General features: G+C 41.5%; 1 protein-coding gene across 4 annotated transcripts in view; it reads left to right on the top strand.

Moving 5' to 3' along the window:
* The first annotated feature begins 617 nt into the window (after positions 1 to 617).
* zfhx4 (zinc finger homeobox 4) overlaps positions 618 to 24,634 on the top strand; it is a 73,092-nt gene continuing 49,075 nt past the window's right edge. For 2 of the 4 annotated variants that reach the window (XM_057322417.1, XM_057322413.1), the window contains exons 1-3: positions 3,106 to 4,162; positions 19,453 to 22,046; positions 22,899 to 23,401. In XM_057322417.1, the coding sequence (XP_057178400.1) occupies positions 19,499 to 22,046; positions 22,899 to 23,401 (3,051 nt within the window). In that variant the 5' untranslated portion in view covers positions 3,106 to 4,162; positions 19,453 to 19,498. Of the gene's footprint in view, positions 729 to 3,105; positions 4,163 to 4,976; positions 5,079 to 19,452; positions 22,047 to 22,898; positions 23,402 to 24,634 lie in introns of those variants that run through there. The other 2 variants (XM_057322414.1, XM_057322416.1) reach the window with 2 other exon arrangements.

Raw genomic sequence — 24,634 nt, 5'->3', positions numbered from 1 at the left:
TACAACAGCAATATGTTTTAAATTTGATTTGGTTCACATTTCTTTATTTGTCTATAAAGCATGAGACGTTTTTTATTTATAGTTTTTTATAAGTGCACACTGTAGGCTATGCCGTTTCCAGAAGTGCTTTTTTAATATAAATGTAATTTGATCGCTTGTTTCTGTTCTCACATCTCTCGTCCATCTCATTCTCTTTCTGATGAAAGGTGAAAGCTGGGCTGATACCGGTCTCGTGTCGTATATGGATTTTCGTTTATATAATCGATCGAAATGTCCCAATACATTGATCGAAAGTCCACTGTTTTACAAACAAGCATTTGTGAATCTCGATTTTGCGTTGAAAGTGATTTCACCACGACGTTATTCACAGACACGCTGTTATTTTGACCATAAGTAATTCTGTTTTTTAATAGGAGCGCACAAAAGCATTGCGCTCTTTTTCTCTTATTTTGTTTTAAAGTTACAAGACCGTCGTAAATGTTAAAAGCTTTCTGAATTGTGTGTCATCTGAAGAGGCTTGCGTTTTATGAAATTAAAGTTAGATAAATCCGCATTGAGGGAGGCAGCACCCAATCCCCAACTTATTTCCCATTTTCTGTTCCAGCATCACCGCGCAACGCTCTTTTCAATGACAATGTGCCAAATCTAGGCATTTTCAAAAGAGTTTCCATATGCTTTAAGCGGAGCATCAGAGACAGAGGACACCGGGATGCCCTTTTATACCAAAGGTAGAAGCTTTTTATTTTCACTTTTAGCTGTGGTGGTTAGTAAGAGATGTAAATATACAAATATATTTATACATCTAAAACAATTATAATGACTTTACAGATGAAACATGCAATGTCGCTATAGTATAACTGTCATTTAAAGAACAAACTGATTTGGTCGGAGACAGATTACGGAGAATGTGTATTTATAGTGGATGTTAGGCATTTTTCTTTCGTTTTTATGAGAGAATGTGAGATTCCACTGTGGGACACATTCGAAACGCAAAGGATTTTAATTTGGTTTGTCCCATTGTCCCATTTGTGTGGGAAATAACATTGGTATTTTTTTAATAACTGAAATAATTTTTATTGTCGCATGGATTCTATATTTTTGGTTATTTTGGGTGTTGTTGTTGTTTGTTGTAAATGCTTGACTATATCGACACTATCAAATAAAGTCACGAAACGCGATTTTATCAAATATATTTTATGCATGCACATGTTTTCTTTCTGAGAACGCATGTTTGGGTATTTATTATAAAAAAGTGCGATTTTAGCGTCCTCCACAAACAGTGAAAACTTTCAAAGTTTTCGTCATGTGTGTGTGCGTTTTATTTTTTGGTGATGGTGGCTGGCTTATTTCTGTGTTGGTGGACCATTTTTGGACGGTTTTTGCGGCTAGTAAGGGTCAGTTACTGTCAAAACCTGACCCCTCAGACCCCAGAGGGCGCCAGGCGGTTTTGCCAAACCTTTCATTTCTGGGGCAGGACAGTCATTCACTCACACAACACGAGCAAACAACCGAAAAAGTGCCGAATACCCGCAAGTCATTGTTAGACATCATACGTTTTAGAAAGACGATTATAAGAAATCACAGGTCGCGAATTGTATTGTGATTGCTTTATTGACATTTCACTGAAATCAATATTCATGCAGTTTTTGGTCTCACAGACAGGCTTCAAAATGTCAAAAAAGCGAACAAACATTGTGATATTATTTGTGCATCTATATTGAGGAAATTGCATATCAATCAGATAAAAAACACATCACCAATGATAAATTGTATACACACGTTATAGCTTAAAAAAATATAAAATAACAAGACATTTCTCTCAAAAACACATTTAATCAGTCTATTCATTTTTAAATCATTTTGAATTCAATTATACAAATAAGGTTCGTCATACAACCCAAAGAGAAAGAACAGCAGAAAGTAGGCTAGGGAGGAGACGATCAGATTTGAAAGTGCTGGAGATAAGCACTGCCAGCCTTTCAGCTCCGACGTACTTTCTCCATTTTAACGTGCAAAACAGTTCAATCGAGAGCACAGCTCTGCTAAAAGTACGCTAATGTGGCACACAGACATATCCGTCAAAGTATACTTGCATAAGAGGTGAAACCTTTAAATCAATAGTTTTAAAGTCCTCCGCGGTCAGCAGCCGAAATACAGTCGTCGGTGGTAAATGTGAGAAATAACCTTTACTCCGGCGCTTTTGCTTTTCCTTTATATGAAGGTAAAATCTGAATCTCCGTGTCCTGCCGCATGCTCGCCTCGCTCTTGTTTCTGTTCTCTCGTTCATTCTGCTGAAACACCACTTGGGTCTGGCAGGCACGAGTCCCCCGAGGACTAGAAACAGTGGATCAGGGGTGAAGAAGTAACGCCTCTGTTGACCACCTCTCGCCCATCCAAAGACCCACAATATCCAAGACATGCCAATCCAAGTGCTCTTGTTTTACTGCAAACACAGCTCTGGTATAGCATCCTTATCGTGCGATCCGGAAACAGAGGCTCGTTCAATTCAACCCCTTCGATTTTTTCATAAAGAGGAGCCGATCTCTTGATTTTCTCCACGATTAACATCTTGTCGGGTCTCCTGTCAATGTCGACATTTTAGGAGACATCACCAAAACTAGCAGGTCAATCGGAGCATTTGCATGAGAGTTTGAATATGAACTAAATGCCTGATGAGGGAAATGTGAGGTTCATAAGCTATATGTGAAATAGGTTATTATGGGCTTTAATTCCGAGGCCCATTCACTGTCTAGTTTGTGCCCAAAGCAAAGCTTTATTATCAATATTTTCTTAAGATGATATCTATGTATACACTAGTTATCTTTTTATATATTTTTGTTTGCGACTAACGTTATGTTTCGAAGTATTACTGCCATCAAACATCTTTTAGGCTATCTCTTGCAAAATCAAAACAATATTATCAAATTGTAGTTCTCTTACAGTGCAACGAAATAAATAAGTAAAAATCATTTTAAAAGTAATATCTTTTAACACTAAAATGGTTGGTAATTTGTTTAAGATTTTATGTGTGTCACGCGGATACCTGTTCTCATATTTACTCTCTTGTTGTCTTTTCTTCATTTACACTGTATTTCATTCATTCAGTGTTTACAACCGCAGCTTTAACAGAAATAGTCTTTTTAATCGCGTTGTTCTGTATCCTAATCATTAAAATGCGTTTGATAACATTTTGTTAAATTATATTTTACATTTATGCTAAAAGATACTATTGTAATACTGCTGCTGTCCATATATATATTTCTGTTGTTTGAAATCTGAAAATTTTAATATAGTCTACCGATGCATTTATGCAGCCTATCCAGTATTTTTATCTCTCTAAAATGTTCTTTATTCGGGCAACACTGGTAAAAATATACTAAGGATTAATAGATTAGAATATATATATATTTTACATTGGTAAAAACACCGACTAAGATTCCCATTCCACGGTGGCGTTGTTTTGTAAATTTCTGCAATTATTTTATTTGTTTGAAATACGCAGCTTCGATCAAATATTACATATTTAGAACATATTCTCTTATTGTCCCACCAAATGTTCCAGGCCTGTTACAGGACGTCTTGCCCACCGAAAAAGATGTCCCCCCTATTAGATCATTGTAAAAATCTGTCCCGTTCAGCCCTTCGGCTCTCCAAGTTGAAACAGCGCGTCATTTGCAATGTGGAGACTGTTGATCACCTAACTAATTACGTCTCTCTCTTTCTGCCTCGCGCGCTCTCTCTCCCTCCCTCACGCGCTCACTCCCCCTCTCTCTCTCTCATTCCCAGAGTGCATATCGAGAATAGACACACAAAGACATGCGCACTCAACTTAATCAGCCATTTTTTTAAACAGGGCTAAAACGATAATAATTAGCAGAATAAAGACATATCGGATTTTCATTTCCTTTCCTCCTTTCCCTTACCCCTCCACAAGCGAAACTGCTAGGCAGTCGTCGACACATCTTTTACACAACCGGACCCAAAGGATCGACTCATTCTCTTTCCCACTATAGTATTTACGTTTTTTCCAATAAAGTTGGAGGATTATTGTTATATTTTTTCTTTTTATCGTTTTTGTTACCTACTTTCGCTGTCATTGGATGTGATTTTCTTCAAAAACCCATATCAAGAGAAGAAGCGGAGGGAACTGCGGGGGAAGAAAGTAAGTTTTTTTTCTTCAACTTTTATTGAGTAGTTGGTGTTAAATTTAGGTCGTGTATTGATTTTCTTTCGCGACCCGTCATACCGAATCTGCGTTATTTCGCTTTCGGATTACGGTTTTGCGCGACGTAATTTCGACAAATGTCAGTCTACATATTTTCCTCCGTTTTGGAAAAACATTCGTTTTGTTGAGGAGCCGCGAACTGTCATGCGATATGCTGTAACACAGGAGGCGTTACCGTGTCCCTTTTATAACGTTTTAAAACTTCTATTTCGCTTAATTTGGAGGTATGCTAGCCCAATTTAAAGTTGAACACCCTTTGAGCATGTTTATTCGCTGATACAGAGGAAAAGTGTTGAGATTGTTGTGCTCGCGTCTGTTGTGCTCGCCTCAGGAGTTAGACTCGCCTCATCACAGCAAACGCTATAGCAGGGCTTTTTTTACCTTTTAACAAATAGTATGCTGTATACCAAACACAAGAGACGCCACATAGTTCGTATTAACCCCTGTTCAATACGGTTACCTGTCATTTAAGGTAAATATGTCCTCTAACACGCGAAGGCTATACATTTTTATGTCGGCTACCGTAGAGACCGCTCCGGACCGGCATGTGTTCCAGTAATGTCTTAAGAAACGACCAAGAAGGTGCACAGTTACCTCATATAGCGAAAAGATGCTTCTTTACATATTTTACGATTACCTGCCATGTTTAAGCGAGTCTTCACGCTGCGGCTCGTATGATGGTAACGATAGGAAGGACTGAGCACTAACAGCAGCCGAGGGTCCTTGCTGCCATATCCCCGGACTCCGTCATGGCTGTGGCCGTCGTGAAAACGGAATAAAAAGAAACGCGACAATTCATATTTTCATTCAAAAACATTCCGTGTTTAAACGACTGCTGTCTTCCGTCTTGCCCGTAAGTTTCTTCTCCTTTTATCCTCTTTAATAATTTCCCTGAGCATTTGTCCTCGAGTTTATAGTAAACCATGGGATGTCGGTAGATTCGTAAAGTTCAGAGTTTTATATATTTTTTGTGAAATGTTAACATTGGCATTGAAGACCGTGGCATGTGTAGTGAGCGCTTGGCTTTTGGGTTGATGCTGAGTGTGAGACAGTCTTGGCTCCGATTGGAACGCGACAGTGACAAGGGCATCGATCGCTTCCATTGAGAGCACAGAAAAAACACAGGCGGTGGGGAGGCAGAGCACAGAGCCGCGGCGTGTATCGCTGTATGCGCTCTCAGCTCTGTGTTCCAACAAAATCACCAGATTTTTACCGCCCGGATCTCCATATTTGTAGGATTTTAAGTTGTTTTTGGGGTTACTCAGCACTGTTGGCAATATATTTCCTTGTTTGTGTATTAAAATAAGCTGCTTTTGGGTCCTCTTCATTAGACAATGTGGATTTGTTGGCTTTTTGTAGTAATGCGATCCTTTGCGGATACCTGGATTTGTTTGCAAATCGGAATGGCATCGGACATCTGCGCAGCTTTTTTTCTGGATGACGATTTTTTGCACTTCTATTATTTTAGATTATTTTAAAATGTATTGTTTTCTCTGTTATTGTTATCATTATTGTTTGTTAATTGTATTATGGTTTTATTATTATTGATAATATTGTTATTGTTGTTATTATAAAGACATGGCTTGCATTAGTGTGTTCTATATTTTCGTATTAAACGTACATTTTTCAAATTCAAATTATTTGTATTTCTATTTATAAATAAATGTGTGTTTCAATTAGCAATTGTGTTGCTATGCTGTGCTGCAACAACAGTAGCAGCAAGAATATTATTTTTAGGAAATGAGGCGTCCTAGAAATAAGGGGAAAATGTGCATTATTGTTTTCATTTTAGCTGTATGAGGTGTGTGTGTGTTTAATTACAAGTGTTCATGTAAACACAGTTATGTCTGTTTTTCTTAAAACCCCGCACGTTGGTGTACTTGTTTTGCTCTGATTTAATATTTCAGTTGCTTTTTCTGTTTGCAGTCACAATTCTGCACAGCGTACAGATTGATTCTAGGCATCTCGGAATATCGTGAAGCCAACGAGAGAAGCCCTTAATAACTCTTGAGACTCAGACATGTTCTGCAGTAAGATTGGCTGAGGCTTCTCCAAGGGTCGACAATGTGTCATTTCCATGAAGCCAAATTGCCCTCTGCCTATATGATATTAATGTGCAAATCAATATTTCAGGGATTAAATTTCCCTTCTTCATTTTTTATGGTTTCTACCTCAATAAGTCTCAAGTCTAATAGAAGAGGCTGGATGATTTAAAATCCGCCTCTGCGGAGTGGCTAGCTACAAGCCTATCACTGCGTTTTGCTGTTCACTACTGAAAATCCTATTGCAACGTGCAGAGGTTGACTGCCACTGCTTTGTGACATTAAGATACCCAATTTGGCTAAAAGGCTGAGAGATGACTGCGTGTTCGGTTGAATGCTAATTCGTGGTTATCCCAGTATTGATAGTTGTAAAAGAGACGCCCGATTCAAATACACACACACACATTGGCAAATCGTTGTTTGCATACACGCATACGTAGACAAACCGGAGCATGCACAGAAACATAATATATGCACATATTTTGACAGTGTCTATCATTAAAAATCTAAAGACAACTGTCAGTTGCTGGTTTTAGTTTTCTTTTTACCAGAATTCTGTAAAAAAAAATTCCCTTAAAGGCCTTGTTCGGGGGTGCAAACAGAGAAATACAGTTTTTATTTTCGAATGTGGTGATATGAACCATTTAGAGCACCAAGAGCTTCAATCCACTGGAGTATGGCTTGTTATTACATTTAGTCATAGTAATACTGAAGAAGCTGGACATTTTTTGTTTGTTTGTTTTTTTACTGACATTATCATAGTCCTGTGAGCATTTTGCTGTCTATCATTAGGTGTTTGCTTTTTTTTATCTCGCACCATCTGGGCTGTGCTTCACAGGGTGGCATGAATTTCATATGTGATAAAACGTTTTTTTTTCCATTCGGTCTCATCTCAAACCTTTGAACAGACCAATTTAATTTCGCCGGAAAGGAAAAAACGTACACGGTGGAGGACAAAGGCCTTTTTAATCTGGCTGCGACTGTATGATTTCCTTTAAGATTCGCTGTCTATTAAAATTTCAGAAGCTGAATGTCATTTGGGTGTAATCTCGTCAATTTTTTGTTATCATTTTCGGGAGAAATGTTTTAGTTGTGCTGTATTCTTCGAATTTAAAACAATAATTAATTATTTTACCATTCAAGAAAAATCTACCCTGCTGTTGCAAAACAGATTATTATGTTCTCATTTTCTGGTGCTTGTTGTGGTTTCCCAACCACATTAACTGTTTAATAACCTCCTGTGCTTGTGTGTGTACTCCTCATGATTGCCGTAGATAGCATTGAGAAAATTGTCAGATTGTTGTTAGGGGAACTATAGGGCTTTTGTTGTCGGCCCAATTGAATTTGGTTCGGAGGATGCAGTGCTTGCCCTGGTCCGCAGAGCAGTGGGTGGAAAGCTGAGAAGTCAGGAGCTGGCTTAATGTATTAAGGGGGGCCTTTTTGCGTCAGCCCCAAGGCATTTCTGTGGAAGCAAGAGCCTCCCCTGCTTAGAGGCTTTCTCAAGGGTTAAACACTTGGATGGGGTTCAAGCTCCATTGCGCCTAGGGAAAGTGCATTTGAATATGTACAAGTTTCATGTAATTAGGACTTAATTTTATTAACATATGCAAATTGTCAACGCAGAGGTTTGTTCAGCTGGTGGAGAACAGCTGAGCACAAACGGCTCATTGTTCCCACGGCAAATAATGGATTTTGAGTCGGACGGTGGAAACACATAACCAGCTATCTAATTTAAGTTGTACCATGGCAAAATTTCATTAGTATCCATGGAGATGGGGTTAATTGTGCTGACTAATGGCCTTGGCTACGATGGTGGCCCCCAAAACAGAAATAGCATGCCAACCTACTTAATCTGCCACACAATCACACTTGTTTAGACACGTTTCCCTTATGTGGGAATTTGCATATGCAAATCCAGGGTCTTCCTGATCTAGTTCGTTGTGTTCAGCTGTCAAACACACGGAAAGACGACGGGAAAAAAAGAGCGAGGGCTGTTGCTGATCTCACCACAGAATGGACGGCATTATTTGGGCTGACAACATTCTTTCATAATTTGTTTCTGATTAATAGACCAGACTGAGGCTTTTTCTGTTCAGGCTTTTTGCAAAGAGAAGGTCAGGTCAGAAAAGAGTTTCCACAGCAACTAAAGATCTATTCTTTTCCCTTTGGCTAATTAAATCACATTCTTAAGGCCTCTCCACTTTTTTTGAGCAGAGTAGCAGAGGAAAAAAAATACAGTCTCAGTTAATCTCTAGTTTCCTTCAGCTATAGATGGGGCAGCCTGCTCCAGTGCTAGTTCTCTTGCAGTAATCCTGTTTTTGACAGAAATGTAAACTGATATAATTGCTTTTCAGGAAAGGGAATGCAGGGTTTGTACAAGTGTAAAAAGCATCGGAAAAGGATTAGCATTTTTTTGCATAATGCACGGCGACTTTGAATGGGGCACTGAATGGTTGACTGAGTGACTTAGATGAAAGCGAGATGGAAACGATGCCTTCGCCTCCTTTATTTCTTGGCCTCGGTTGTCCCCGAAGATGTTTGTCGAGGACTCGAGACAACAGGCGCAAGCTTCATATTTCTGAAGCCTCCCAAGGTGCCTGCAGATTTTGTCATCATGTGAAGTAATATGTATGATAATGGTCTCTCTCTCTCAACTGGTAAATAGCAGCCCCTATGCTTTATTCAGTAGCATTCGAGCACAATAGAAGGGCTAGGGAGTGGATTCGGCAGAGATGTGATTTCGTTCTATTCTTTGCTTTTTCAATTGCAGTGTCCTCACTTTCAACAGGAAGGGATTTAATTGTGAATGCTAAAAATGTGTGTACTTTTATGATTTTTTAGTGTCCCTAAAATAAACCCCGAAGGGTATCCAGGACGCCAGGAATATGTATGTAATATTTTTTTAATTTAAAAATAGAACAGGGTTCATATATTATGGATAAGATGTTTTGGATATGGTTATTGTATCGGGGGGGGTCGGCGTGACGTGAACACGGGATGCTTCCGTGATCTCAGCGTCAGTAACGTCTCCACTGAACTGAATTGAATGAATGAACACAAGCTGCCGCGAAAGATACTTTTTCATGTTTTGTTGCGTTCTATAAGACCTTGATCATCTTTCACTGACCTGTTATAGACTAGTGAACCTTTCAAATGCAAATGTTTAAGGAAAAGGAATCGTTGCTGGTGTATGTGTTCGCAGGAACAAAGCGATTCCTCTTCTTTTCTGTCTCTTTTTCTAACCAAGGGTGAAAAGGAAGTGTAGCTTCGAGTCAATTGTGAAATGTGGCAGTGTCACTCTGTTTAACCCCGTCGCTAAAGAAAAGGATACACGCGGATGACGCTTCTCGTTTGTGCATTTCAAGTCATGCTTTAGTGTCTGGTCGAATCAGGCGTGTACTGACAAGCTCAACCAGATGTTGATGCGGGCCCGGTTGCCAAGTGAAACTTGTATTCAGTGGATCGTCCCCTGCTGAACCACCCCTCCACCCCTGCTGGCCCGCGAGATGTGGACGCTTTACTCTGCAGCTTGGATGCAAAGCCGAATTACACACGATCCCCGATGTGTGAGAACACATGACTGATGAGGACATGGTCATTTCAAACAATTATAAGGCTTGTTATGGGAAGCACTTGTTATCGTGAGGAAATGTAATTTTTGTCCTCATCGAGAACTTTCATTTTTGTACGCAGTTATCTAAATGTTTTTGTTGCTCTTGGTTCGCTTCCAGTCGGGATCACATTACTTTTACTGTCAGCTCGCGTCTCTTCGGAGAAGGGGATTTTCCCCTTCGTATTCTCAGGCCTTCTTTGGTTTTTCGTGACGCCCCCTCGACAGGATATTAAAAAAGGGAAAAAAGAAAATGGTAGTCTAACTGAAGCAACATTTATGCATCGCTATGGAAAAAAACGGTTAGCAATGTATACAAATCAAAGCTTTTTTAAGCAATAGTTGTGTTTATGTTAATGCTGTTAATGTGTTCGTTTAGCCTGTCAGATTTATATACTGTACCTGCTTCTGGGTCAGTGAGCATATTTGGGCAAGTTTTGACAAATATAATCCAAGAAAAACTGTTGTGGATGTTGTTAAAGGTTGTGATGTGATATGATGCCATATGATATTAGTTTGCCATATGTTTTTGTTTACATTTAACAGTACTGTAAAAATAATTGTAGTATATAAATTGTAGTGCCTTTTTATTTGTTTATAGTTGCAATCCATGGCCGTTATTCTGTATGTTCTCCTCAGAGCAGGTGAAGGTTGTCCTGAACAAGTGCAATACACTTCTAGTTTCTTCCCCCATATGATCGGGTCCTTTATTCAAACATATGTACATTCAGAAATATCATGCACACTCTCGTTGCCAATCTCAGTTGGATAACAAGCCCATTATTAGTTGTCAAGAGAGGGATGAGACCATAATTGAATATGTATGACCGGTAGTGCCTTATGTAAACAGATAAATGAGAGCCTGCCCTCATGAATATTCATGCAGCTTAGTTCATCTGGCCCTGTGATGAGGATATTAACATGGCTATTCCACCTGTGTGTGTGTGTGTGTGTGTGTGTGGTCATGTTTGTATATCCCGGTGGGGACCTAAACCTGAATACACACCAACACATGGGGACTCGTGTCACCGTGGGGGCCAAAATTGAGGTCCCCAGAGGCAAAAAAGCTTATAAATTGTACAGAACAATATTTTTTACAAATCTAAAAATGCAAAAAGTGTTCTATGATCTTTAGGTTTAGGGATAGGGTTAGGGATAGGGGATAGAATATACAGTTTGTACAGTATAAAAACATTACGCCTATGGACTGTCCCCACGGGGATAGTCAACCAAAGCCTGTGTGTGTGTGTGTGTGTGTGTGTGTGAAAAAAAACGAGTTTTCCAGACATGACACTGAACCAGTGTTTGTGTTAGTCTAGAGACTGAGCAAAGCTGCTCCAGTCCCCAGAGAAGTATTTGGTTAATAGTAGACTTCTCATATCCTGTCTTGCTCTGGTCTGGCATCTGCATTGGAATCATCTTTAATTATTTGCTTTTAAGGGGTTAGACTTTCCATCAGGGCAGATGAGCGGCAGGGACTGAATGATCGTTTTGTGTGGGTGCTCAAGGTCCTAATTTGTGTCTTCTCTTTAGTTTTAATGGCATGTGGCAATAGAGCGACAAGATTAAATGCACGGCAAAGAGTAGTGGGCATGAAATGAAAAGAACAAAGTATCACATCGAACTGAGAAAATAACAGTGGACAAGGCACGAGATAACTGGCGTTCGTATCCATTTGGTCTGATATCTGGGGTAGTTTGGGCTTTTGAAGAATCAACAATTTTCTGCCTCGACTCGTCCTCGTTTCGAGAATTTCTCGAGTTTAACGTAGACAATAGGGTGCCTGTCTTGCCGTAGCCTTAATAATTTAAGTTATGGACAATCAAAGAAAGTATTGAAGGTGTAATAAAAAAGACCTATAGAGAAAGTATGAAAAAACCATTAAGGAAAATTGAGGTCCTTTGGGGTATTTCGTAGAAAATCAAATCAGAGCCCTTTGCAAAGATCAAGTGATGCATACAAACGGTGGACTGAAGAGCTGTAAAATCTGACGAAGGATGGAGACGGGCTGAAAGAATTTCAGAGAAAAGCAAAGATTATTTTCCATTTAATGCCAGACTCTGTGAGGTTTGTTGAAACTAATGTATATGTGCCATTTCATGTGCTTGCATCTGGGCTTTGCATTTCAAAACACTCCCTTACCACAGCTCTATGCTTATTACTGCATGGCATTTGATAGCAAAACAAATCATTCTTTCCCCTGACTATTACCATTCAGAGCTGTAGGTATAATGTGTTTTCTTTGCTTTAATTAGTTGGCGGTTACGCTGATCCATGGCTTGTTTTCTCTTCTAGGTTGTCATTGACCTTAAAATACCCCCAGTGTCTCGTTGAGGCCGTAGCCATCTGAATGGCATAACACAATGTGGCCTGCCCCACTGCAGCCCGCCAATAATGTAACAACCGGGCTAAACTGGTCCATATAGGCTCTCAAATGGCACAAGTGGCAATAACCACAGACTCTTTTAATGTTTCTCTTCATTAGCGCTGCTCACGGATACTTTTCGGTCTCTTGCCCTTTTCATCTAAGAAAGAAACGATTTTTGGCTCTCCCATACAGTACCATTAAATTAATGACTTTTTTTAATGAATTAGAAAGGGATTAATCATTTTAGTATGTGCGTCATTTTGTTTGGTAATTGTAGGAAGCAGACGGAGCAACTTGACTGCCAGATTCGTCGAAATTAACTTTGAAAATTGAATCGGTAGTTTGCGTGACATTCTGTTTATTTGATAATGGAATATCGTGGCCCTAATTTCGACTCACTCTAATTACATCTGACAGTTGTTTGTTTGGAGTGAAATCCAATTAAAGTGTGCACTTTTTCGAGCCGAATACTCTAGTTCCTTCTTAAAGAAATAATGACCCCATGATGGGACTGAAAACAAATGTTTTTTCGTGGCCATAGAAGGGTAAACTCGCAACAGCTGTCAGAACAGTTTGTTTAAAAAGCGAATGCCTTTGGTCTAAAGTTCATTTGGAGAGCGCACTAATTAAATATAGGCCCAAACCCTAAGTTAATTAGTAATTCTCTGGCTCCAGAAATTAGGGATATCTGGAGCACGATCTCTCGGCCTGCCTTATAAAGGCATTCGTCTTGCATGGCAGATCTTAGTTAGCAGTAATTCATGCTTTAATAGATTGTTTGACATGTTTTGTTAAATTCCTGCGTGAAGAATGCCGGGGTTAGCGCATAGCTTACGGCGCAGGAATGCATGCAGGGATACCTGGCCTGTGATTATGTTTATAATACTAGATAATTACAGGACTTGGAAACTGGATGCGCCGTCTTTACAGAGCAGCTTGAACTTTAAACTTTTATTGTTTCTCGGGAAGATGACAGCACGGAAAGGTCAAAATCTGCGAACGAAAAATGAGCTGTTGTTAGAAATGGCGTCTGTTTACTGCTCCTGGCCTGCACAGACAAGTGTCAAAACATTCATCAGGTTAATGTTAGTGAACAAAGGAAGACCATAGAAATACAACACCTGTTCAACAGGCTTAGCAGGGTATGTTTTTAGATTTACCCCCCTCCCGTGCATATGTGTGTTTAATTTTTGCCTGTTCTACGGTGGTGAAATATGTGTTACTGACCTGTGTTTGTGTTTGCACTGTTCTCAAACTGGCTGGGGAATGTTTCGCGGATTGGTCATCTCTGTCTTGGCTATTTACAGGACTTATTTACAAACATAAAGAAACATGTGATTTGAAGAACGACTATGTGAGCTACGACTACGTTCCGACAAATCTGCACAATTTTAATTTCCCTTTAGTTAGTTAGTTAGTTTGTTTTTGTGTTGTATTGGAAGAGGGCAGTGAGCTTTTGCTTTTGAACAGATGTGCGTAAAACTGTGATTTATGTAACTGGTAAGCGCTTTCATATTGTATGTATTGTACTCTGCAAAAACATGTTTGACCAGTAGATTAATATTTATTTAGCACAGGGAAATCGAGGGATTAGTCAGTCATCATTTTAACTCTAATCCTGCCCGGCAAAAAACTAGACAAAGAGGCCGATTACTGAACACGAGCTGGCAAAGCTACAATTAGATTCTCGGCGTTTCTTGTTAAGAATGGAAAAAAGCACAGATACACACACGCATGCGAAGGAAAAAAGCACTGAACTTTTTCCCCTCCCGCGAAAAAAGCAGAAAGCAAACATATTCATCACTCGTGTTTGTCTGGACAGCAGAAAGATCACGAGATGAATTTACGTCAAGCCAGTGAATCAGAGAAAACAAGTCTAATTTTAGCCAGTGCCTCCTTTGAAAAATGCACCGCTTTGCTTTGTTTCTACACACTTCTGGTGGGTCTGGCTGCGTTTGCTCATAATCTCTGTCAATGTCTCTCTTTGTTTTTATTTGTTTGCATGATGTGTGTGGAAACATAAGTGTGCTTTACTTTTACAGTATTAGGCTGCAAGACTCACCATGGGATTCGGTAATGTTAATGAAAAGTATAACACGCTCATTTGCATGCAGCTTAGCAAAATACACAAGACTAAAATGGCTGATGCATCTCAGGTGGGCAGGCGTGGGGTGGTTTTCATTACCGCCCACTTTTAACCCCATCCAAGTTACAATGCAGTTAACTGGTGAAGTTAACTTTGCAAGGCCTCCCATTGGGTGCAGATCAAAAGCGAGAGAGAGGAGAAAGGTGGAGTTTAAGAGATGATATACCATCACGTGGACACGGGCACCAGAAAGAGAAGATGTGAAACCAGATGTGGGGTGAAAAAAAGGCTAAAGAGGAAGACTAGTGAGGAACCTGCCAGCATATATTCCCTTTTCCCCCCTCCTTCTCTGTTTCACAGTTGAAAAAGAATGTTAATGATTTTTTTGCCCCCCCAGTCCCACCCCCCGTCCTCCTCAGAGACACAGCCTCATTGTTTGTTGCGAGGACCTTTTCTTTCAAACTTAATTACCTTCTCCCCTTTTTGGTGACTTGCACTGAAAGTTTGCACTGTGTCAGGAGAGGTCGTCACACATTCTTTTTTACCGGCCTTTTCATTATTCCCGGGTGTGCAGGCATTTCTGTCCGTGCTGGGACGGCAGGGGAGGGAAATGGAAGAGCCTCCGAACTATCCGCAGGAAGCTTGAAGCCGTTTAATGCAGCATAATTGTCTGGACATAGACTGGCCTTTGTTTGTGCGGTTCATTTCGAATCAGGCGTAATTAACTCCAGAGTGTTTCCAGATTGTCAGCGATGAGAAATTGCAGCTTTCCCTGCTCTGAGTTGAGAAAAGACATTAGCTATGTAGATTATGTTTCCCTTTGATACCGGCCCTCCTGTTAAAAGTTTTCAAATGGGTGAGGGAGGCGTATAAACTCAAACAAGGCTGAGGCACCACATTCCTTTTTTCTTATTTAATAAAAGGGTCTTAAGTGAAATTAAAGTAACGTCTGTACAGGGATTTTGAATGTAAAACTAGAGTCATGCTTTTTTAGATCTTGTTTCCATAGTAAAAATGTATCTTGTCTTCTTTAATTGGTGCAATATGCCACAGAAAGGTAATTTGTAGAACAAGATTCCGCAGCTAAATAGATGTGTTTTTGCTGATGTGGATTTGCCCCACCCGACAGTAATGATATGGTGCGTATTGAAAATGAGGCCCTTAAATGTGGTTATGGCACAGGGGAGATCTCCTACTTCTACTGTTACACCTCTGGGCATGAACAGGGTCAGGAAAAGCCTTTGTGAAAAAAGGGTCATGCAAAACCGCATTTTTTTCCCCACCGCTTTTCTCCTCTTCGCAATTCTCTCTTTTTTGGACTTAAACAAGAAAGAATTAAGCCTCCCGGTGTCCTCGGAGTCCAGAGAAGCTCTTGATGTTTGGATAATACCACTTTGATGGATTTTTCGTCAGTTCTTTCTGCATGGCAACAAATAAACAAGTATAATTAGACTTGTGAAGACCCATTCATGGCTTTGTTAGGATTAGATATATGTGCAGTTTGCATGCTGTGCCTCTCTTTTGTCTTTCCCTAACTCGCTATGACATTTTGATAGAGGATTTGGTGTTGAGAAAAGCCCCGGCAGAGGCCGGGGTGACCTTTCCTAAATCGGATATAATTCAGAGAGGTTTTACGTATTTTTCCTGGCTTTTTACGCTCTTGTACTGTAGTTCCACTTCACTGACACGGTACACACGTGTGCATGCTAACGTTTAACGTTTGTCTGTGTCTCAGAAAAAAAAACGCTTTAAAACTGTTTAGGCAAGAAAGGCTAAGTGCAAATCTTTTTCTTAGGGGGGTGTGTGTGTTGGAACGGGGTGGGGGGAGGAACATTTTTTCCAAGAACTTTGCGAACCTGGCTTTCCTTCTCCATTATTCCTGTCTCTTGATCAGATCAGATTCTTTTTAATCACTTCACAGGCAGCGTCTCCACAGAGCACAGAGAGAGAAACCGAGACGGTCTTAATTAAAAAACAGAGATAGAAACACTGTTTGCCATCTTTTTCTTCTAATGGGAACGGGAGCCATATCCATGCAATAAGATCTGTCCTCATTGTTTTGAGAGAGAGAAAGAAAGAAAGAAAGAAAGAGAGCACTCTCGGTTCCAGGAAGGAAAGATCTTAGTATTTGTTTTTTCTTTTTGTAGCCTTTGCTTTTTACACCGAAAAGAAGTGGAAAAGCAAGACAAGAGAGACACACTGTTTCACAGTAAAGTTACACGTCGGAGGAAGTGTAGAACGGTTTATAGAATTGGTGCACATTGCTCAAAAGGTGTTAACAGGGGAAAAAAGCAGTCAAAAGAACATAGAGCCTCTTTTTAAGAGAAGGTATGCATTTGAGATTAGTTTCTTTTTTGGGAGGGAAAGCGAGCATGTTAACTATTGCGATTGTCTTCTGTGGCTGGTTTGAAGAGATGCCTGCATGTAATTCTTTGAAAAGATGGAAGATGATGTAAAACAGTCATTCTTACGCGCTCATCAGACATCTTGAGCGCTTGAGGATGTCTGGATAATACACTGCGGCTCGTCGTAGTAAACAGTGATTTTTCGAGAAGAAATTGATGGGCACACTTAAGTTGCCAGGCTTCGCTGTTGATTGTCAATGAAACGGCATCTGATGCGGAATATCAATATGAAAGCTGGCGGTGCTTTCAGCATCCCAAGATACTTGCCTCATATCAAAACACTCGTAGCTCTGAGCTGTTTAGCTCTTTTGTGCCTTGCTTTATAATTTATAGGCATGTAACGATTCACATGCATAGCCAAAAACGCAACAGACACAGGCAAATCCAGAGAAGCCTTCTCTCAGCACTTCAAGTGTCAGGTAATGCATAATTCATTTCAAATGGTGCGTTTAATGTCGTCGCCTGAATTGAGTGATGTTGCGAAGAAAAAATAAAAATAAATCAAATCGAAATTTCGGAGGTGGTTTATGCCACCTGAATGAAAGAAAACGAATTTGGAAGCCGAATGTATAATTACATCTTCCGCATTGTATCGGTCTACGCTGTGTTTGTGTTTGCTGAATCTTAACAGAAACAAATCACAGACAGCCGCTGACAAGGTAGACACATGAGGGGTAGGGTGTGTGTGTTTGGTGAATGTTGCTTGTTTTAAGATGCATGGTGGGTTTCGTGTTAACGTCGGTGGAATGTTGTGTGCGGCTCGCACATTCACCCAGCGCCCACAGGCCCTGCAGGCACAGCTGCCGGCTCTGTGATGTGCTTTGTGATCTTACACCGGGAGAAGCAGAAATTATTACAGGAGAACATTGTAATCTAGCCTTCACTTCCCTGCCAAATGTGTGTTTTTGGAGACGCACATTCTTCTCCCCTTGCATAAATGACCCCCCACCAAACTACTCCCCTATACACACACCTTTTTCTTTTTTGTGTGTTGTGTGAAGCTAATTCTAATAGGTGCTAATTTTGTACTAATTGCCAAGCGGGATTGCTCTCGGGACATTTATGGGCAATCTCAGGAATTTATTTTCACAGCAGTCCTGTGTGTGAATAACCCCTAGCCCATTGTTCATCACTAAATTTAATTTTCGCTCTATTACCCTGATAGTTTTTCTGCATTTTGTATTTTTTATTGCTATACGTTATTGGGCGGCATGCAGTAGATGATAAGATTACACTCCATTTGACTAGAAATAACAGGAATTTTATGTGTAATATCCATAGGACATCCAGCAAAATGTATTTATGTAGGTTGTTTTAAATGAATCCCCAAAAGTTCTCGGCAAAAGAAGCGATTTGCACGAAGCCATATGGAGGGGGCATGGCTGAAATTGTTGCTTAATTATGAATCGTCTTTCTCCCAAATTCACATTTGACAAAAATGTGCTTTTCCAAATTGCATTGTGTTCAATAACCTATTATCTGATTTCCTATATTCTTGAGAATAATTAGAAAATAAAACCTGGTGCGGCAGACAGGGGCTCCCGTTTTAACATTCTAAATCCGTCTTGAGTGTGTTCATTTTAATTGAAAGCACAGCAGTTGCAAGCCAACATTGTTGGCCTTTACCACAAATCTCTACCTATTTTGGACACACTGCTATCACCCTGTAACTGGCTAGTTTCTCTCCGTATGCTATCTGGGCCTCACTATGGTAGGTGCACATTCTCTGTTTTAGCATCCTATGTGCCCGGTTCCAGTCTTGGCATCTGCATTGCCAGCCTGGGGAATAAATCTTCTGTGGTGGTCCCATATCTGCCAAGAAGAAAGATGATTGAAGGCTTTTCATCAGAAAGGTGCACGTATGATTTGTGAAAGCCTGGAGAGACCCTGATTGAGGCAGTGATGGTTAGGAGATGGGCAGCCATCCAGGATAGATAACATCGCAGTGGTATTTCAAATGGTTTGCTTTATGTGCTAGAACTTTTGTGAGCTGCCAAGGATGAAAAATGAAAAACAAAAAGAAGATAAAAGAAAAAAAAAAGAAATTGCTAGATGGCCCTCCTGGGGTGGCTGGTCTGGGTGTGCAAAATATTCATTTGTGTTTGGGGGGATTGTCAGAGAGGCCAAGGCGTGGGTTAGAATTTGGATGGCTGTTTAATCAGGGCTTGTTGGATACCTGCTGGGGGATCTCTCTAAGGGAAGATTTGGAATAAGCTGATTTACTGAGTAACATAGGAACCAAAGAGATATACTGCCTTTTTCTGTCAAAGTGGTCGTAATTTGAATTTTGTGGGCCACCTCTCATTGTAATTATGTTGCAGTGGTAAAGTGGCTCACAGAAACTTGTGTGTGAGTGAACTGATTTTAAAGGGGGGTTGGCTGCTCTAGTTTTACAAGTTTACATTTTAAAATATCTGATATTTTAATACCTTATCTTTTTCGCTGATAGCATGTTGGAAACCTCTTTTTACTATTTAAACTCTCCTCAATTGAAATCAATTGTGTGTCTCTGTTCATTTAAAAAAATACAGCCTTATGCAGGGTCTTACTTGCATGTAGAAAGATATCTGCTGCTCATTTTCAAGCTAATTCAAGCCTAATTGCTCTGCAGGAATGCCCTCTGTATTATCAAGGACTGCAACCGCTGAAGATCAGATACGCTATCATTATACACATTCTAATGTCTTTGCTCTCGTTTGTTTTTTTATTCATGCAGGTCCCTGACAGGCTGGATGAAATGAGATCCCCATGTAGCGATTACCATGGAAACTTGTGACTCCCCTTCTCTCTCAAGGCAGGAAAATGGGCAGCAGATATCAAAGCTACGTGAGACGACACATCTTGATAATGAGGTGCCAGAGAAAATCCTTGGGATGGAGACTGACAAGGAAAACAGCCCTGCGGATGACAACCTGAGGACGGAGGAGAGCCGTCGAGAGATTGCATTGGGATTCGGCGTAGAGAATGCAGTAGGCGCCACTACTAAAGAGATTCCCTGCAACGAATGTGCCACTTCCTTTTCGAGTTTACAAAAATACATGGAGCACCACTGCCCGAACGCTCGCCTTCCTCTTCTGAAGGATGAGAACGAAAGCGAGGACAGTGACCTCGAGGACAGCGACGTCGAGAACATGACAGGAGAGATAGTTTACCAGCCCGATGGCTCAGCTTTTATTCTTGAGGACTCCAAAGAAGGTGGCCTGAATGCTCAGTCAGGGGTCAAAAGCCTCTTTTCCCCAGCACTGTTTTCAAACTCCCAAACTGCTGCTGGGGACAAGACTGAGCAGTCTGCCACAGCCCCCATGTCCTTTTATCCACAAATGATCAATACTTTTCACATTGCTTCATCCCTCGGGAAACCATTTACGGCCGATCAGGCTTTCCCAAATACCTCAGCATTAGCAGGAGATGGTCCTGTGTTGCACAGTTTCCGTGTCTACGATCTCCGACACAAGAGTGATAAAGACTATCTTACTTTTGATGGCGCAGCCAAAAACTCCTGTGTGTCCAAAGATGTTCCAAACAATGTGGACTTGTCGAAATTTGATGGTTACATTAGTGATGGCAAAAGGAAACCTATTCTGATGTGTTTCTTGTGCAAGTTGTCTTTTGGTTATAGTAGGTCATTTGTAACCCATGCTGTGCATGATCATCGAATGACTCTCAACGAGCAGGAGCAGAAGCTCCTTAGTAATAAATATGTCTCTGCCATCATACAGGGCATTGGTAAAGACAAAGAACCTCTTATAAGCTTTCTGGAACCAAAAAAGAACAATTCTGTGTTACCCCACTTTTCTACTGCAAACTTCATGGGCCCTGATCCAGGCATGCGCAGTCTGTGGAACACCTTTCACATGGAGAACGGTGATTCCCTACAGGCCGGTTTCGCCTTTCTGAAAGGAAGTGCCAGCTTGGCATCTTCTGCAGACCAGTCGCCCAGGAGCGCCCAGATGCCAAAGTCTGAACTGAACCTGGGAGGTACGGCCACCTCGGTACGTAAATCCCCCGTCAGCTCTGTGACTCTCCAGCACTCGTCGCCCGGGGCTGGGTATAGGGATCAGGAGAGCAACTGTGAACGGCAGAAGGACGTTAGCACTTTGCATGCGAATGGCGAGCTCCCCATCAAAACCGAGCCCAGAGATGTGGCTTATGCTGAGGAGGACGATGACACGTATTCGAATGATCTCGACGACGATGGTATTGGTGAACTAGGCGATAGTACCAGTAGCAAAGATTTCCCTCTCTTAAACCAAAGCATTTCTCCTTTATCGTCCAGTGTGCTGAAATTTACTGAACGGGGTACTACTTCCTCTGTGACTGTTGCCAATGACCTCGAGAAGACAAAGCAAGTTGCTGCCTGCTTGGACTACAGCAATGACTCTAATAGCGGAGGCAGCAAAGACGGCTGTGACTCCAACGGCGGTAGGGATGGCACGCCACCATCACATGACCTAATGCGAAGGGATGACGAAAGCCCAGGCCCACTGCACCAGCACGCTGCCACGCCCAGCACCCCCGGCACCCCTGGCCCGGGAGAGGGTTCTCCTGGAAGCGGGGTGGAATGCCCCAAATGCGACACTGTCTTAGGTTCCTCGCGTTCACTCGGTGGTCACATGACCATGATGCACTCACGAAACTCCTGCAAGACGCTGAAATGCCCCAAGTGCAACTGGCACTACAAATACCAGCAGACCCTGGATGCTCACATGAAGGAGAAGCACCCAGAGTCTGGAGGCTCTTGCGTCTATTGCAGCACAGGTCAGCCCCACCCTCGACTAGCTCGGGGCGAGAGCTACACCTGCGGCTACAAACCCTTCCGCTGCGAGGTGTGTAACTACTCCACAACCACCAAAGGCAACCTTAGCATACACATGCAGTCAGACAAGCATCTCAACAACGTGCAGACGCTGCAGAATGGAGGAACAGAAGCCATCTACAACCACACCGCTCCTGTCTCGAACACCAGCCTGAGCGGATGTGGCACGCCCTCACCCTCCAAGCCCAAACAGAAGCCCACGTGGCGATGCGAGGTGTGCGACTACGAGACCAACGTGGCGCGCAACTTGCGCATTCACATGACGAGCGAGAAACACATGCACAACATGATGCTACTTCAGCAGAATATGAAGCAGATCCAGCACAACCTGCATATGGGCTTGGCGCCGGCCGAGGCAGAGCTCTACCAGTACTACCTGGCCCAGAACATCGGCCTGACGGGGATGAAACTCGAGAACCCGTCAGACCCACAGATGATGATCAACCCGTTTCAGCTTGACCCTAGCACTGCTGCAGCTTTGGCTCCTGGACACGGTGAGTAGTTTTCCATTGGATATGCCCGTCAGTCATTTTCTTTTGTTCTCTGTGTTTTGTCTTATCGCTCCTGTCATTATTACATCCGGCCGCTGACCTGTTCTGTGATTAAAAAAATGATTATGAGCTGCCACATGAGAATAATTCGTAAGATCTCGTTCTTAATTTTCTTAAATCAGTTTAATCCTCCTCTTCACCAAGAAAGCTCATCTTAACATGGGAGCAGATTGCTTTGCCGTTTTAACAGTGACCTTACACACATCACCAGCAGCGTTTTGCTATCTCACACACGGTACACATAAATTTGTCAAGAAACGTTTTTAGAAAGAAAAAAAACAATGCAGGGAACAAAACTGACAAAGTGCAACATTTGTGTCTTGATTTTATTTTTTACATTAATTTCTCCGGGCGTTTAAGGCTATTTCTTAACAGTGCAGAGATCAAACATCTAAAATACAGTTAGATGTAAGATGATCTGTTTTTTATTATATGAATTTTTTTGACTAGTGTAGCAGCAGGCTCTTTTCATATTGATCAGTTTTCGCGTCTTTAAAGAAAGAACAAAAAACGTGCCTGAGTAAAAACTCAGGAATGCCTGGTAGGAGTAATTAAAGCTATCTGATGAGGGAGTTTAGAACTTGAAAGGGATGATTGTAATTGATCCCGATTCAATCCTATTATAGCTTTTTATAGTTTAGGCTTTATAAAAGCCATACTCCTTACTGAGGCTTTATTTTATCAAATCCTTTTGTAACGGTGCCCTACACCATCTCTTTTTAAATTGCATTTAATAAAACCCCCCTTTTCTCCTCCCTGTGTCTCTCTGCTCCACCTCTCTCTCCCTCCCTGCAGTAAATAATGAGCTGCCTGCAGAGCTGCGTCTTGCGAGTGGTCAGCTAATGGGTGATGACCTGTCCGTTCTCTCTGCCGGGGAGCTGTCACCTTGCATCAACGACCCGCTGCTGAAACTCTACCAGTGTGCGGTGTGCAACAAATTCAGCTCCGACAGCCTGGAGGCCCTGAGTGGGCACGTGGCGGCGGAGAGATCGCTTCCGGAGGAGGAGTGGAGAGCCATGATGGGAGACGTCTACCAGTGCAAGCTGTGCAACTACAACACGCAGCTCAAGGCCAATTTCCAGCTCCACTGTAAGACCGACAAGCACATGCAGAAGTATCAGCTTGTGGCCCACATCAAGGAAGGTGGTAAATCCAACCAGTGGCGTCTCAAGTGCATTGCCATCGGCAACCCGGTGCACCTGAAGTGCAATGCCTGCGACTATTACAGCAACAGTGTGGAGAAGCTGAGACTGCATGCCACCAACCAGAGGCACGAAGCTGTGCTGAAGGTCTACAAGGTCAGTAATGCTTTAGTTTACGTCACGACCTACTGTCCTAGTTCTGTTTGTAAACATTGGTATTTAGTTTCTTTATTATTTCTATTACAATGAATATATTTTAGGATATAGAGGGGATAGACATACAGCTGATTCAGTAACTGCGGTCAGGAGAACATACGTTTTCCCGCACCTTGGTTTTTTATGATGTCAGATGTCATTAAGGTCAGCTGTAAATTTGATTTACCCTTCCATCCTCACCCTTTTCCCAGTTTCTCTTTCTCTCTCTCTCTCTTTCCTGTAAAGATTCTACAGACAGGACTGCGCCAGTCAGCCCTGTTTACATGATGCCTTTCAGAAATCAAACGTAATTGAATTTATGTCAGAAATATCAATATTTTTAACAGTGAAGTTGGCTGGTGTTGTAGCGCTTCGCTGAATCTTCACCTAAGAGAAAAGCTGCCGCGTCACCCAGCGGACAACAACAAACATCATGTGAACAGCTAATGAATTTTGAACGCGTGCATGCGTGAGAAAATGAAAATTTCATGATCGTTTTTTAGATCGCCCTGCTTTTTAGAGGGTTTGTAAGATGTAGAGGCAATGTTCCAGACATTCCTTTTTTGATTTGCGGGTCATATTTTGCCGCTTTGTTTCAGACCCTGGGGCAGATAACTGATCCACAGTGGTGAGGTGGGGTGGGATGGGGGAGTTGAACAGAGGCCACTGTAGCCTCATCCTGCTCTTAAGTGCATTTGGGTGTTGACTTACTGGACTGGTGTGATTGCCTGAAACAATAATACTAACATCCTGAAATCATAGACCAGCATCACATCCCAGACACATTAGTGGACTCCTCTGGATAAACTATATTAACTTAATGAGGATCTATTGACCAGCATTAGTCACTTTTGACTTGCGTGTGCTCGTAAGCCTGAGCTGTATATTTAGAAAAGTGAATTTAGCAGCTGACAATGGCTAGACTGCATGCAAAATTGGCAGCCCTGTAATGACAGCCATAATAAAAACTATTCATTACTTGACCCAAATGAGCAAACAGTAGTTCCAAGGGGCTTTTTAGACCAGCTTCTCTGGCTTTCACACTGTAATACTTCTGAAAAGATTAGAATATCAACCAAAACACTCACAAAGAGGTTCCAAGAACAATATATGATCTTGTTCTGCTTTTTCAAGCTTGAAGAGCTTGAGCAGCTCTGCGTTATTAATGTATTCAAACAGCGTTCGAAATACAGA

Source organism: Triplophysa rosa, linkage group LG23, assembly GCF_024868665.1.
Source record: "Triplophysa rosa linkage group LG23, Trosa_1v2, whole genome shotgun sequence".
Lineage (NCBI taxonomy): Eukaryota > Metazoa > Chordata > Actinopteri > Cypriniformes > Nemacheilidae > Triplophysa > Triplophysa rosa.
The sequence above is the reverse complement of the archived record's forward strand: the minus strand, read 5'-3'. Positions and strand labels throughout refer to the sequence as shown.